The 14,108-nt window shown below is 44.9% G+C and overlaps 1 protein-coding gene across 3 annotated transcripts; it reads left to right on the forward strand.

Annotated features, from left to right (window-relative positions):
• The first annotated feature begins 379 nt into the window (after positions 1-379).
• Positions 380-14,081, forward strand: arhgap45b (Rho GTPase activating protein 45b). Of its 3 annotated transcripts, XM_046391281.1 has the most exons (25): positions 969-1,001; positions 1,218-1,376; positions 1,921-2,167; positions 2,974-3,156; positions 4,953-5,093; positions 5,457-5,541; positions 6,609-6,681; positions 6,865-6,940; positions 7,393-7,524; positions 7,784-7,845; positions 7,956-8,066; positions 8,163-8,243; positions 8,321-8,491; positions 8,671-8,808; positions 8,976-9,172; positions 10,103-10,224; positions 10,436-10,522; positions 10,678-10,779; positions 10,901-11,064; positions 11,190-11,378; positions 11,474-11,611; positions 11,999-12,261; positions 12,372-12,609; positions 12,860-12,965; positions 13,113-14,081. In XM_046391281.1, exons 1-25 carry the CDS (start codon positions 984-986, stop codon positions 13,586-13,588), a joined length of 3,759 nt encoding a protein of 1,252 aa, XP_046247237.1. In that variant the 5' UTR covers positions 969-983; the 3' UTR covers positions 13,589-14,081. The 3 variants fall into 3 exon arrangements, with proteins under 3 accessions (XP_046247236.1, XP_046247237.1, XP_046247238.1); XM_046391280.1 differs by lacking the exons at positions 969-1,001; positions 1,218-1,376 and adding an exon at positions 380-777; XM_046391282.1 differs by lacking the exon at positions 969-1,001 and having other exon boundaries at positions 1,182-1,376.
• The last annotated feature ends 27 nt before the right edge of the window (positions 14,082-14,108 follow it).

Here is a 14,108-nt window from a genome sequence, read left to right on the forward strand (position 1 = left end):
TGTAAACACATCTGAAGTGACTTCATTTTTTTAAAACAAACAAACCATCCATATAAGTTGCTGTGGTCTGGATGCCCTTCTGAAAAAAAAAAATCCATTAGATTTTACTTTATGTGTGCATGAGGTGCACGCGGAGGCGGAAGGTCACCGTGAAAAGCTCCAGGTCACATGTTCAATGGAAACGCACGTGTGCCAGGATGACTTGATTACTGTGACTTCGAAAGAGGCTGCTGTTTGTTTGTTTGCGCCAGGACGCATTTCGTTCTCACTTCAAGCCACAAGTTTTAAGTTGGAGGGATCTTCAATGTAACTCACACGGAATTAACATCCCCTCAAAAGTTTGTGAATCAGTCGCGTTGCAGCCGCGTGGCCCTCCTCCTCCTCCTCCTCCACCACCTCCACCACCCCTCTCCACTTGAGGAAACTGAACGCAGAGCGGATGCCGGGTGCGTTTGCGGTGAGCTGTCTGTCTCTCTGTCAGTGAGCCTGCGCGGCTCGATGTGCGACAGCGGCAGGAGGAAGACAGACAGACAGTTACAGTGGCTGAAGGTCGGCCTGGATGGCACCGAGCTCCCACTGAACGCGAGCGGCAGAGCACACAAGTGGCGAGCCGGGGGGTGGGTGGGGGGGCTGTACGTTAAACTCAAAGAAGTCGGGATGGACGGGAAAGGGACTCTGAAGATGTTCACCAGGAAGAAGCGGGAGTTGATCAAGACGCCATCCATCTCGAAGAAGAGCCGAGCAGGAAGCCCTGGGCCGCAGAGCAGCGCTCAGTCTGTGAGTAGCGCATCACTTCTGGTTTCTGCCTGCTGCTGTGTGTGTGTGTGTGTGTGTGTGTGTGGTGTCAGATGACCTTCAGCTACAGGGGACAGGCTGCAGAAGGGGCTCCGGACAGGGGTTTGATTGTGTGCGTCTGTGCGCGCAGTGTCTGTGAGTGTGGAGGCTACTAAGACCAGATCCAAGTTATGACAAGTTTTGTTTGAATGTCTCGTGGCTGCTGGGTGAGAAAGTGTAGCCTGATTGTGTGAAACTACTTGAAAACGTTCATTATTATGCACAGTGATTAATGATCAGACGTGTGCTTGACTGCTCACTGACTCATCCGTTGTGTGTGTGTGTTTTTACAACACTAAAGCAGTTACAGGCTTCGTGTGTGTGTGTGTGTGTGTGTGTGCTCTTGCGTGATCAGTTTCAAAAGTTGACTTGTGCTTAGTTAGAATGGAGGCAAAGCTGTAGGTGGAAGGAGCATGCTGAAACGGGCTGGCAAAAGTAGCTACAACCCTTACTCTACCAGTCAGAGAGTTAAGAAAGCCGAGTCGAAAGGCAAGGACAGACTGGACATACTGCCCAACAAGCACAATGTGTGGCTTAAGCAGGTATGTTGGAGTGTGTGTGTGTGTGTGTCATCTTGTGTTTCCAGCACTCATGCCAAACATGCGTGGATGCTTTTCTGATTCTTTGTAGCAGTGAGTAGGGTTTCTTGGCTTGGTGTGGCGCAAAAAATATTAGGCACAGAGTGTAGCCTAAATTTCCCATAAACAGGAGATGAGATGAAAAAAACAAAAGTCCTTTTATGACTATCACGTAGGGGGATGACGAGTTCGTTTATACGTCTGTAAATATAACTGCTCTTATTCCAAACGGTAAATGCCATTTGTGTGTTTCTACACTGTTCTCTGTTTGCCACACCCGTCAGCAGCTTGGAGTCAGGAAGTGTTGCACAACGCAACACAGGATCTTGTGAAAGTCTTCATGTGTGTGTTTACCAACAACTTTGCTGCTGGGTTTAAGGCCACAAAGGCAAAGAGGAGTCGCGGCGGCGCCCTCATGCCCTTCAGGTCGAGTTGTAAAGTGGAAATCATGTGATCGTCTTGACCTTTTCTCTCCTCCTGTCTGTCTGTCTGTCTCTCTCTCTCTCAGCTGTCCATCCTCCAGGAGCAGCCTCGGAAAGATGCGGGCGACATCACCCTCTCGTCTTCACCCTCATCCTCCTCCTCTTCAACTCTCACCCCGACCTCTGCCGGCCAGCAGGACCCCTCCCTGTCCTGCCCGGGCACCCCGAGCCCACAGCACAGCAAGCTGGCGGTGATGCAAGGGCTTGGCTGCCCGTCTCCTGTGGCCACCCTGAAGAGACCGACTGCCCTGAGCAGACACGCCAGCGCTGCAGGTTTGAACCTCCATCACTGAGTTCAATCAGTATACTCAAATGTCCTGTTGTTCTTGTCTGCTGTGCACCACATCCACACCTGAGCTGAAACAGAAGCAGAAAGTGGAATGTGGAGAAAGCTTGAGAGGGAGTAGAGATTAAAGAATGAGCCATGGAAAGATGGCAGCCCAATGTGTTTTTTTTTTTTTTTTTGGTTGTTTGTTTTGAAGTTTTGGGCAATGTGCTTGTACTGGAAACGGGGGAACATTTGGCCTGGCTCTGTCCCAAGGTAACAAACCCTGTAAACCAGCGTCTGTTTAAAGCTCATTACTTAAAATGTTTTATATCTGATTTGGGTAATTTAATACAGGGAGGTTATGTGTTAAACTGCTTCTTGAGTGTGAGCAGTCATCCAAAAAACCCCAAAAAACCACCCAGCTCATAACCCCCCCCCCCCCCCCATTAAACTGCAACTTGTTGACTTTACACTTTTGTTTTTGTGGGTGTTAAACAAACAAGTGTTAGTGAGATGTGGATTCGCTTTTAGCGAATTTTGTTATGTTTGACAGAGCCAGGTTAGCTGATTCCCCATGTTTCCTGTCCTTGTGTGCTAAGCTAAGCTAAGCTAAGTCTTTAGGCTCATACAGTATTTAACTGACAGATATGAGAGTGGTTTTGGTCTTCTTATCTAACATAGTACCTAAGACCTAAATAAGCATATTTCCCAAATGGTTGTACTAGTCCTTTAAGAATTCAGTACTGCAAAATACTTGGCATTTTCGCTCAATAAATGACTTAAACAATTCATTTGTTCTGTGTGTGTTCAGGATTCCCTCTGCAGTCGTGGGTGTTCACTAAAGGCCAGGGGAAAGGGGCTTTGACCCCCACTCCTCCCTCTGAGGGTCCAGAGAGCACAGCCATTGAGGTTGAGGACATCCCGGCCCTGCTGAGGGATGTGGCGCGTTTCGCAGAGGCTGTGGAGAAACTGAAGGATGTCGTGCTGGCTGAAGGTAAGCACAGACCGATTGAGTGTTTTTTGTTTGCTTTGACTACAAACTTCATCCCAAAGACACATTTTTTTTGATTAGAAGATCCCAAATATTTCAAAATAAATAGGTTCTCTGTCGGTGTTGCGAGCCTGTGCTCACGTTTGATGACGTGTTATTAGCTGATTTGGAATTGAACCTCTGGGAGTGGCTCTCCTGTCATGAATAATGCTTGTTTTCACCGCTGTTGACGCGAAAACGGTTCTCTTTGCGTGTGTAACCAGTTACGATTTTCATCTTCCTGCTGGTATGAGAGTATGCCGTTGTGTCATTGCTTTGTGTTGTGTATTTTTGCAACACATTAGTTCGCAGGCAGAACAATACTGCTCAGTCTCTCCTCTTCCCCTTCGCTGTACTCTCCAGTCCATTGTGATTGACATGAAGAGGACACGAGGCGGCCACAATAGGTTTCTGTCACTCTTGCATCAGTCCTGTTCTCGGACACGTGTGTTGTGTGTGTCGTTGGGGGGCGGGGGGGGGGGACTCCCTGAGCACACTAGCTTACAAGTCACTGTGAGCGTCCTCTCCAAATGAAGGGCTGTGTTTCCGCTGCGCCCACAGAGCCGACCGCACTCTTCTCTCCAGCAGGAAGCCTGCTTCTTGTTTACTGCAGCTTCATACACGCATTCTTCCTCCTCCTGCGCAATGCAGCAAGGCTTAAAATGGCAGAGCACCTGTACCTTCCTCATGGAGTAACGACCACTTCTTCAGAGTTGATTCCACCTGCTAAACAAACGTTAAGTTATACTAAATAAGAGCAGGTGTATTTTGAAGTCGTTAAGGTTTCTCTGGTTGTAGAAAGCTCTGTATTTTTTTAAGTGCAGAGAGCTGTAGTTCAGACAAGGCAGAACTTGGTTTGTCTCTTTCTGTCGACCATAATCTGGCTCTGTCGTGTTTTCCACCCAGAGTGAGATTTCTAAACAGGAAGCCATGATGGATAGCCTCTGACAGAAGGGCCTCGTCCACACTTCCTCCTCTGGCTGCATGGTTGTGACGCGACACTTCATCTTCCCATCAGCAGCACAGTCAGTCAGAGCTTTAGCCTTGCCTGCTCCACCCCCAACCAGTGCACCATTTAACCTGGAGCTCCGACTAACATCAAACCATTTTTGTGAGAGAGTGAGTTGTTTGCCGGTGCCACAAAAAGCAGATATAGCACAGCACCGGAATTATTTTCTAATCTTGCAAAGCGATAGCAAAGACCACATCCTCTCTGGCACAATGATCAGGTCACTGTTTATATTGTCTGCTTCTGCTGCTGCTCCATCACTCTGACACACATTTTCAGACTAACTGTGGGAGGACAGACGATCGACTCCCCTCTGGCCTCCTCCCCGAGCGAGCTGCGTTTATTAGAAAAACAATACACAGAGGTTGCCACATTCGACAGAAAAAGCAAACGAAACCAGTCCGTTTTTGTGCATGTGTGTAGGGAGGAAATGGGGATGTTGGCTTTGTCACCAGTGACCTGTTTGACACTCATCCCCCTTTGTCTCTGTTCTGTCTGTGCTCAGTCTCTATGTAGAAAAACTGACTTTGAGAGACTTAAATGAATAGTTTTGGGAAATGGGCTTATTGCGGCAGATAGTCAAAAAGATTGATTCCTCTCAACTGGCTCATCTCTGAAATGAAACAAAATAAAAGGCTTTCAGGAAAATCCTCACCGGTTTAAAGGTGCCACCTAGAAAATAGTTAGCATCCACTGAACGTGTACGTGCCTTGTATTTTATGGGATAAAATCTGTCAAACCTTCCTACCAGGTAAGGAGAGTCAGCGCCCTGTGGCTCACGAGTGTTTAGGGGAGGTCCTGCGGGTGCTGCGTCAGGTCATCAACACCTACCCTCTGCTCAACACCGTGGAGATCCTCACAGCAGCCGGCAAGCTCATATCCAAGGTCAAAGGTCAGTCATACTGCATACTGTACTAGACTATACTTTTAAACTTTGGCACAAGTATTGAGTATAAGTTTTGTACTGGTATTGTATCAGTTTAAAATCTTTGTAATAATGTTAATATATGTGGAGCCTTGGGTTGAAAATCTGATTGCAGATCAGTGTTGTTTTTTTTTTTAGCTCCTGTACTTTTGGTATTGTCAAATGTGGCTGTCTGTCGTTTTGAACACGTGGTAGTGAAAAGATATTTATGCCTGTGACTGCTGTATATGATACATGCAGTTTGTCACTGATATGCTGGTGTGTGAGTTCATTTGGTCAGCAACGTAATGTGAAGTAAACCACGACTACTGCATGATTGTGACTTTTCAGGTTTCCACTATGAGGCTTGTAACGAGGCAGATAAAATGGACTTTGAGAAAGCAATCGAAACCATCGCTGTTGCTTTTAGCGGCAAGTGAGTATCTTGTAAACCTTCACAATATGTCTGATTATCAGACTACAAGCTTTTTAAATCCCAAAGTCAACCCTTTGGAGATTACTGCTTTGGTATAGTTATTGCAACAAAGACTGTATTGCAAAGATAAGGACACCGATAAAACTGTCTGTAAGCATGTCTAAGCAGTTGCTACCTCTTTTACACACAGTAGAATCAGGTTGTGTGCGTGTTATTGCGTACGAAGTGAACTGTTGTTGGGAATCGGAGAGAGAAGTGCAGTGATGGTGACACATTTGCATGAGGCAGAGCTGAAAACAGGAAGTGGTTTTTTGTCTTGTACCGTATGACACAAAACCAAAATTCGAAAATGCTGTTGACTACCTGTCTGCTAAATGAACAGGTTGTTACACACTGCAGATGTAATAAATCACTAGAACACTGTCTTTGATTGCAGAGCCTTTAGAGGAAACTCTGAAATCATTAAATCACTGTGTTTTTTACCTGAATCTCTCCGGTCTTTAAAAACAATATCTTGATAATGTAAAATAAGAGCAGAGAGATTTGTCACTTTTACGTGTAACTGAAGTGTATTGCACCAGCAGTTTATCACGTTAATCTGTGCCAGTTTGTCCCTGAGCTTTAGGAGGAACTGAGCTGGTAGTTGAGATCTGCCTGACATGTCAGTTTCCTCATTCGCTCCTCCACTCTTCCTCTGTTTGACTCCTTCCCTGTCATGAACAGACAAATGCCAAGATGACGCTTTCATGGTTTTTAGTCGATATTTCAGCAAAAAAAATGTCAAATGAAACAAAATGAGATTTCATCACAGTACGTTTGTACCTGTCGTCGTATGAGCACTCGTCCTCTTTTTTTCTTTCATTTTTAAAATCTGCCCTGTTCGTCCCTGTTCAGTCACTTTTCACACTCACTGATGATGTTTACGCATCTATAGATATATATATGTATAGTTATAGAGATATATCTATAGATATATATATATATAATAGATTAAATCAGTTTAGATTAGTTTTCACTTCTGGCACATTTGCACATGTAATGGTGTCTTTGTTGTGTTTTGCCCTCAGTGTGTCTGAACTGCTGATGGGTGAGGTGGACAGCAGCACATTGCTGTCCTTGCTGCCCACTGAGAAGAGTAGGGTGAGTGAACGTTTTTCCCAGACGAACATTTGGATTATCCAACACAGACACAGTTATTATGTAAAATCTATTATTACTGTACATAAATTTCCCCTCCCATTTTGGATGAAGAAAAAAATCCCTCAGTTGATGACGAGCCTCGATCTGTGTTTGTTAGTAATGAATCATCTTTGTGCTGTGTAGTCGATGGAGAACCTGTACACCGCGACAGGCCAGGGAGCAGACGGGGGAGCGTTCAGGAGCGACCTGCAGGACACAGGTAGGCGATCGCCACTCGCATTCAGGCATCTCTTGACTCGTGTCAGTCTCTCAGGGCTGCCGTTTGTCACACTTTTGCACTCTCTGGCCTTCCGTTCATTCTCATTTTGTCTGGTTAAAATGCTACCTTTTTGCCCTGATATTTTCATACGTTTGCATACTCTCTCTCATTCATTTTCATTTGATCTGGTTCACCGACATGTTTCACAGCTGCTGGGTTGGCTGCCAGCTGCAGAAACTTAGTCTTTATCTCAGAAGGTCAGAGAAGCAAAAAGTAGTGACAGAGACATAGTTTTCAGCAGAATTAGACACAGGATGTTGGCGATTATCTCTTTCAGCTGTGAGGCTTCACACCACAGCTTGCTTCTTACAAATCATAATCAGTGAAAATATCATATCGGCAAACTGTTTTTGCTCCTGGACAGTGACCTGTGTTTGTGTGTTAACATGCAGGCAGAGTTGAAGAAGTGGATGTGATCCTCCAGCACAGTGAGGGAGGGGTGGAGACCGCTTTGTCCTATGCCAAAACCATCTCCAGGTACATGAAGGACCTGATGACCTACGTGGAGAAGAGAACTTCACTGGGTAGGTCAAAGTCTTTTGGTGGATATGGTAAATTATTGTACAACAACAATAAATAAATAAATATTTGATGATAATGTTCTTTAGGCAGCAAAAACAGCTTCTGGTTTGCTTGCTCTAAACTTTGATAAATAGTGACTGGTATTTTGAATTTTGTTGATATTTTTTAAGGTGAATGATAAATCGTGGTTAAGATAGATAAATGATAATGTTAATCAGTTGTTGCAGCCATAACATGATGTCTTTTCTTCTACGGTACCAGAGACCGAGTTCTCCAAAAATCTCCAGAAATTGTACCAGTCCTGCAAACACAGCATAACGCATGTAAACGTCTTTTATTTCACTTCTGCAAATCTCTCACTATCTCTGAACGTTTCATCCTTCTGTTTTTGCTGGATATTAGACCGTTTTTTTTCTGTGCTTGCTCCCTCCAGCCCCACATGCCCCTCTACTCCATCTATTCTCTGGCTCTGGAGCAGGACCTGGAGCAGAGCGTGGGGCTGCAGCAGGCCAACTCCACCCTGCACAACCAGACCTTCATCCAGGTATACTTCACTGGCATTTGTTGCAACATGATGGTTATTCTTGAATCACCCTGTGACAGCCACTCATGGCTGCTGTGTGTGTGTGTGTGTGTGCAGCCTTTGTCGCAGCGTAGGCAAGAGCATGAAAAGAGACGAAAGGAGATCAAGGAACACTGGATTCGAGCTAAAAGAAAACTGGTACGATTTCCCGTTTTGTATGTGTGAGCGCACGTAGCAGAAGGCCGAGTGTCGCTAAGAAATTATTTGTCTGTTAGATGGACTGCGAGACGAACCTGCGGAAGGCCAAGCAAGCCTTCATGGCCCGCTGCGAGGAGTACGACAAGGCCAAAACAGCAGCCTGCCGAGCTGAGGAAGAAGGAGGAGGAGGATCTACGGCAAAGTCTGTGGAGAAGAAGAAACGTCTGGAGGAAGAGGCTCGCAGCAAGGTTCTCATCAATAACTTTATCGTTGACTTCTCAGTGACGTGTGGTCATGTGAAACTGAAATTACATTTACTGGCTGCCACATTGTCACGACAGTTTGTACATCTATGTACTATTCTGACAGACTGAAACAAAAAGAGAACACAGGAAGTAAACTGAAATTTTAAACTTTATGCGCACAGGCAGACGAGGCGGAGGCCACCTACCGGACATGTATAGCAGATGCAACCACTCAGCAGCTGGAACTGGAGCATACAAAGGTCACCGTGCTGAGACAGCTGCAGGACATCATCAAACAAAGTGACCAGACCCTCCGCTCGGTCAGAACAAGCACACACACACACACACACACAAATCCATCAGCCTCACTTTTACAAAATGATGGCAGCTTCCTACCGTTTCTCCACTTGCCTTTTGAGTAATAACAGGAGGTGATAAATCAAAGCTCTTTGCTGATTCCTTTTGTTGTAACTCTTTCTCCAACCAGGCGACCATCTCATACTACCAGCTCATGCACATGCAGACGGTAGCCTTGCCAGTTCACTACCAGACTCTGTGTGAGAGCAGTAAGCTGTATGACCCAGGCCAGCAGTACGCCGCCCACGTGCGAGACCAGCAGCTGCCAGAGCAGCCGAATGTTGACTACACGTTTGAGAGCTACTGTCCCTCCAGTTCATCATCACAGTAAGAGCTTTTAAGGCCCAATTATCAAGCTTTTCACTTGAAACCTTAAAGAAAAAGTTCTCACTTTTTTTAAAAATAGATTTATTGGCTTTCTTGCTGAGGTTTAGATGAGAAGATGCCACTCTCGTGGTAAGGACAAAGACTGTAAATGGAAAACAGCTTGCCTGGCTTCATCCAAAGTTAACCAGATTTGCATCTGCGTGGGTCATTATCTAATGTGTTGTACTGATGACAGTTTTATGGAGTGTCTCTGCTGGTTGCCTGGCAGCCTCACAGAAAAAGCAGGAGTTGAGTAACTCATTGTACTTGGCCAGTAAACAGTTCTATACATGATCCCCCTAAAAACACAAGCCGTCATTTTTACACTTTAGTTTTTGTATGGATTAAACAAACCACAGATTAATGAGCTTTAAAGATCCTGGTAGGCAGATTATAGCTTATAGCCACATTTCCACTGCAGAAACTTTTCCCAGGGACCCGGAAGCTTCTGAGCACCTCAGTGTGTTTACACTGCATTGGCTTATTGGGTTAGGTTATTTTACGCTTCCAACAATGTTGTATGGTCTTGTGTTGTATTCATACATAAGCTGACTAATTTCCCTGATGTTTGTGTTTCTTAGGAGTGCAGTTGAAACGCACACAACAAGACGCTGAGAAAATCCTTTTAGTTCCTTGAAAAGTCGTGCCATTTGAAATTGCAGTTTTTGTTAGCTTTTGGACAGAGCCAGGCTAGCTGTTTCCCACTGTTTCCTGCATTTGTGCTAAGCTGACAGCTTCTTGTTGTAGGTTCACATTTAATGCAATGTCAAGGGTTGTATGACTTTTCTTATCAAACTCTTGGCAAGAAAGCTAACGTGCATTTCCAGAAATGTTGAACTATTCAGATAAAGAAAAAAATGTCAAATGTGTTCTAAATTCACATTGTTGCAGCCACGGTCACAGACCAAGGAATGACAGTTTTAACACAGAGCAGACGAGCCACACAGACAGTCCTGCCGTCAGTGTGGACACAGCAGCTGGAGACAATAGAGACACTGAGACTCAACGCAAGAGTAAGTGATCCCTAAGGCTGGTGTTTGACTAATTATTATCTATTCAAGAGTTCACAGCAGTTAGAGAGGCACACATTGTTAAAGAGATTTATGTCAGGTTGTAATAGTTCTTAAGTAACCAATCTAAAATGATAGTTTGCTGAATAGAACCATGTAGACCCATATATACTAATAATGACTCGACACATCCTTGTTCCTCTGTTGTCCCCAGGGCAGGGCCACAAGTCATGGGGTTCAACAGTGAGCGATGACAGTGTTGGAGGAGAGGGAGCCCTGGAGTCTCCTACTGCCAGCACAAGTGAGTCAGAACTCAGTTTTACAAGTGTAGAAACGTACAGCAAGATGTCTCACTCATAATAACCATAAGGGAGAATTTAGCCACTTGAAGGGGCACAATGTGTGTGAGTGTCTTTCTTCCAGAGTGAACATATTGAAACTGTGTATTAATCCTAGGTGACATCAGTAAAATTGCTCGTACGTCATCCACTGGAACAATGTCGTCCAATGAGGATGCAGATGAGAAAGATGGGAACGTGACCTCATTTGAAACTCAAAGTAAGATTTGCAGATCTTCCGAGCGACTGTACAATAACAGGCAATCCTACAGATGCAAATGCATTATTGCGCAAATTTATTGTGGTATGAGAGTGTGTATGATGTGGGTTTTTGTCTTCAGATATCAACGGCATGGATCCCGATGTTGTGGTGTCCGCCAGGCCTTTCCGTAACATCGGCCTGTCTAAAGCAGCCCAGACACACCGACTGAGGAAGTTACGGACTCCTGCAAAATGCCGCGAGTGTGACAGCTATGTTTACTTCCAGGGAGCGGAGTGTGAGGAGGTGAGTCCTTCATCATGTCTGCTAACATCATGTCTGCAAAGAGGGGCTCCTTTCTCGGGAAGTCCATCAAGATACAAATGTTGAAGCATCTCACTGATGATTTAACTTCTTCTCTGTCCTCACAGTGTTTCCTGGCGTGTCACAAGCGCTGTCTGGAGACTCTGGCCATCCAGTGTGGTCACAAGAAACTGCAGGGCCGTCTGCAGCTGTTTGGCAGGGAGTTCTCCCAGGTGGCCAGCTGTGCCAGTGACGGCATCCCCTTTATCATCACCAAGTGTATCTCTGAGATAGAGAGACGAGCACTCAAAATGAAGGTGAGAACATGCGTCTGTACTGTGTGTCACAGTGTTTGCTGGATGCCTGAAACTTTCAGAAGTAAGTGTATGCCGCCTCCTCCTCCTCCTCGCAGGGCATCTACAGGGTGAACGGAGTGAAGACTCGCGTGGAGAAGCTGTGTCAGGCCTTTGAGAACGGCAAGGAGCTGGTAGAGCTGTCCCAGTGTTCGCCACATGACATCAGCAACGTCCTCAAGCTTTACCTCCGACAGGTACACAAATATACCAGTCAAGACCAATCCCTCAGCAATGAGGAAAAGAAATAGTTAATTAACTTATTGAGCTCTTTAAGTCCTGAAAATGAAAAGTATTATATTTAGGGACATTGTGGGCTTATAAATAATAAACTAAAAATATAATAAACTTTCAATAAATCAATTTGATAGCTCAATTCACTAGTTTCGAAAATAGAAGTAAAAGGTGAGAGTCATTAGCAGTTATCTGAACTCCTTGCTGAAAGGTTCAAGATTGTTTTTTATATTTTTAATCATCACTCTTTTAATTAATAATTTTTTTTTAAATAATCTGGTTAAATGTAATTACTGAAGAAAACAAAATTGTTCCTCAAAAACATTTTCCTGTATGCATCTCCCCCCCAGCTGCCAGAGCCCATCATGCCGTTCTGCCTGTACAACAGTCTGATGGGTGTGGCCAAGGAGAGTCTGCAGGGTGAAGCAGAGACACCAGAGAGAGAGGAGGCCGAGTCCAGCCCAGCAGTGGTCAGGGGGCCAGAGCTGGTGGATCTCGGCCCTAACACCGAACCCGAGGTCCTGATCATGGTGGACAAGCTGAAGGAGCTTCTGAAGCAACTACCCAAGGCAAACATCGCCACACTGCGCTACATTATTCGCCACCTCAGGAGGTTAGTGTTTAGAAAAAATAATAAAAATAAAAACGCTATAAAAGACCAGTCTCTGTATAATTGTATCCGGTGCGCCAATCTTCATCATCCCACTGTCTTCCTTCTGCCAGGATTGCAGAGCTAGAGGAAGACAACAAGATGAGTCCCAGTAACTTGGGTATTGTCTTTGGTCCATCCCTGATGCGTCCCCGTCCGACCGGGGCCACGATATCCCTGTCCTCTCTGGTTGATTACCCCCACCAGGCACGCATTGTAGAGGCCCTCATTGTCTTCTATTTATCCATCTTCCAGTCCAGAACCTCTCAGGCTCACACAACCTGCCGCTCAGCTTCCACTTCCACTCAGCAGGTAGGCCTCCCTGTGTGGTGTCAGTGGACTGCCATCTCTCGAATAGTACTGTTATAGCAGACATTTTGTAACACACCACACACTACTGAGGTTTACATGAAATTTGAAAGCAGTATACTTATAAATGCAGCACCGAAGCTTTTCCCTCTTGAGTTGCACGTTTGACATGTTGTTTGTAATAAGAGGCCAAGAACATTTTCACTTAGATTTTCTTAAACAGTTTCTTCATTTCCTTTCCTTGTTGGTTCAGAGCAATGCTGCAGATGACAAGGTAGAGAGCCCGGCTGATGGAGATGAGGATGGAGGCCGAGAGGAGCAGAATAAGCCAGAGTCTGACAAGATGGAGGAGCAATGTGGTAAATTTTTATGAGACCTAATTTGCATAAAACTGTCATGTTACTGTAGCTCACATTGTGTTCATGGTGTTTTAGCACAGCCGAAGTCTACATTTATCACTTCTAAAAAGAATATTTCTAAAATATGCCTTCTTTATCTTTATTCAGAAAGTTCTTTGGGCTCACTGGGGTCTAGTGAGCAGCTCCCCGACTCCGACTCAGAGCTGGACGAGAGCGGCCAGAGGACCTCTCAGTCCCACAGAATGGTGAAGCTAGAGCATCAGGTGAGCATGGACGACGACCAGCTGAGCAACCGGGACAGTCTGGACTTGTCCAGCCAGACTGCAACCCATACCGACCAGGAAACTGCAACACACACCGACCAGGAACATGCGGCAGATGAGGACCCTGACAACCTGGAGGGTTCAGAGCCCCCTGCGCTGCCAGACGATGGGCCCCCAGATGACGAAATTGTTGCAGAGCAGGATCTGACTGCCTCTCTCGCCGAACTCAATGTGAACCAGTCCAACAACAACTACCCCTGCCCCCCCATATTAAGCCTGTCACGGCTTCCACTAGCACGTCTGTGTGGAAAGAAATTGCCCCTGACCAGAAATAGAGACAGCGAGGCAGAGTTTGTCTGATATTATTATCAAAGTGATTGGATGTTTGTGAAGTCTTTTAGATTGAGTTAAGTGACAGAAATCTGGTTTTTATTACACATTAAAATTCAGCAAAAGCTGAAACTGAGAGGGTTATTGTGTTATGTACATCACGATCAAATTTTACACGTTTTTAATCTGTGTAGCTGTATTAACCTATTCTCTGCATGCTTTCTGCAGTTTAATGCAACCTCTCATTTCACGAAGGTCTGAATTCAGATTATTGAAGATGTATTTTTTGTCGGTTTGTATTTTAAAATGTTTTACTTGTTGCTCTTACAAGCTTAAGGAAAAGTGGGTGGCTAGTTAGATAATAATGTGTGCAATGTGCAAAATTTCCAAACAAATTCCTTTTAAAGTGCTGCTGGTTTTGTTTCAGCACTAAAGCTTAAAAATAAATTTAGCAGTTTCTTATAAATGTCAACATATTGCCTTATAAATGTTTGGTCTGTTTTAATAAACATTTTATTTTAAATTGTTTAAGTCTTCTTACTCCATCCGG

This window comes from Scatophagus argus, chromosome 6 (genome assembly GCF_020382885.2).
Source record: "Scatophagus argus isolate fScaArg1 chromosome 6, fScaArg1.pri, whole genome shotgun sequence".
NCBI lineage: Eukaryota > Metazoa > Chordata > Actinopteri > Scatophagidae > Scatophagus > Scatophagus argus.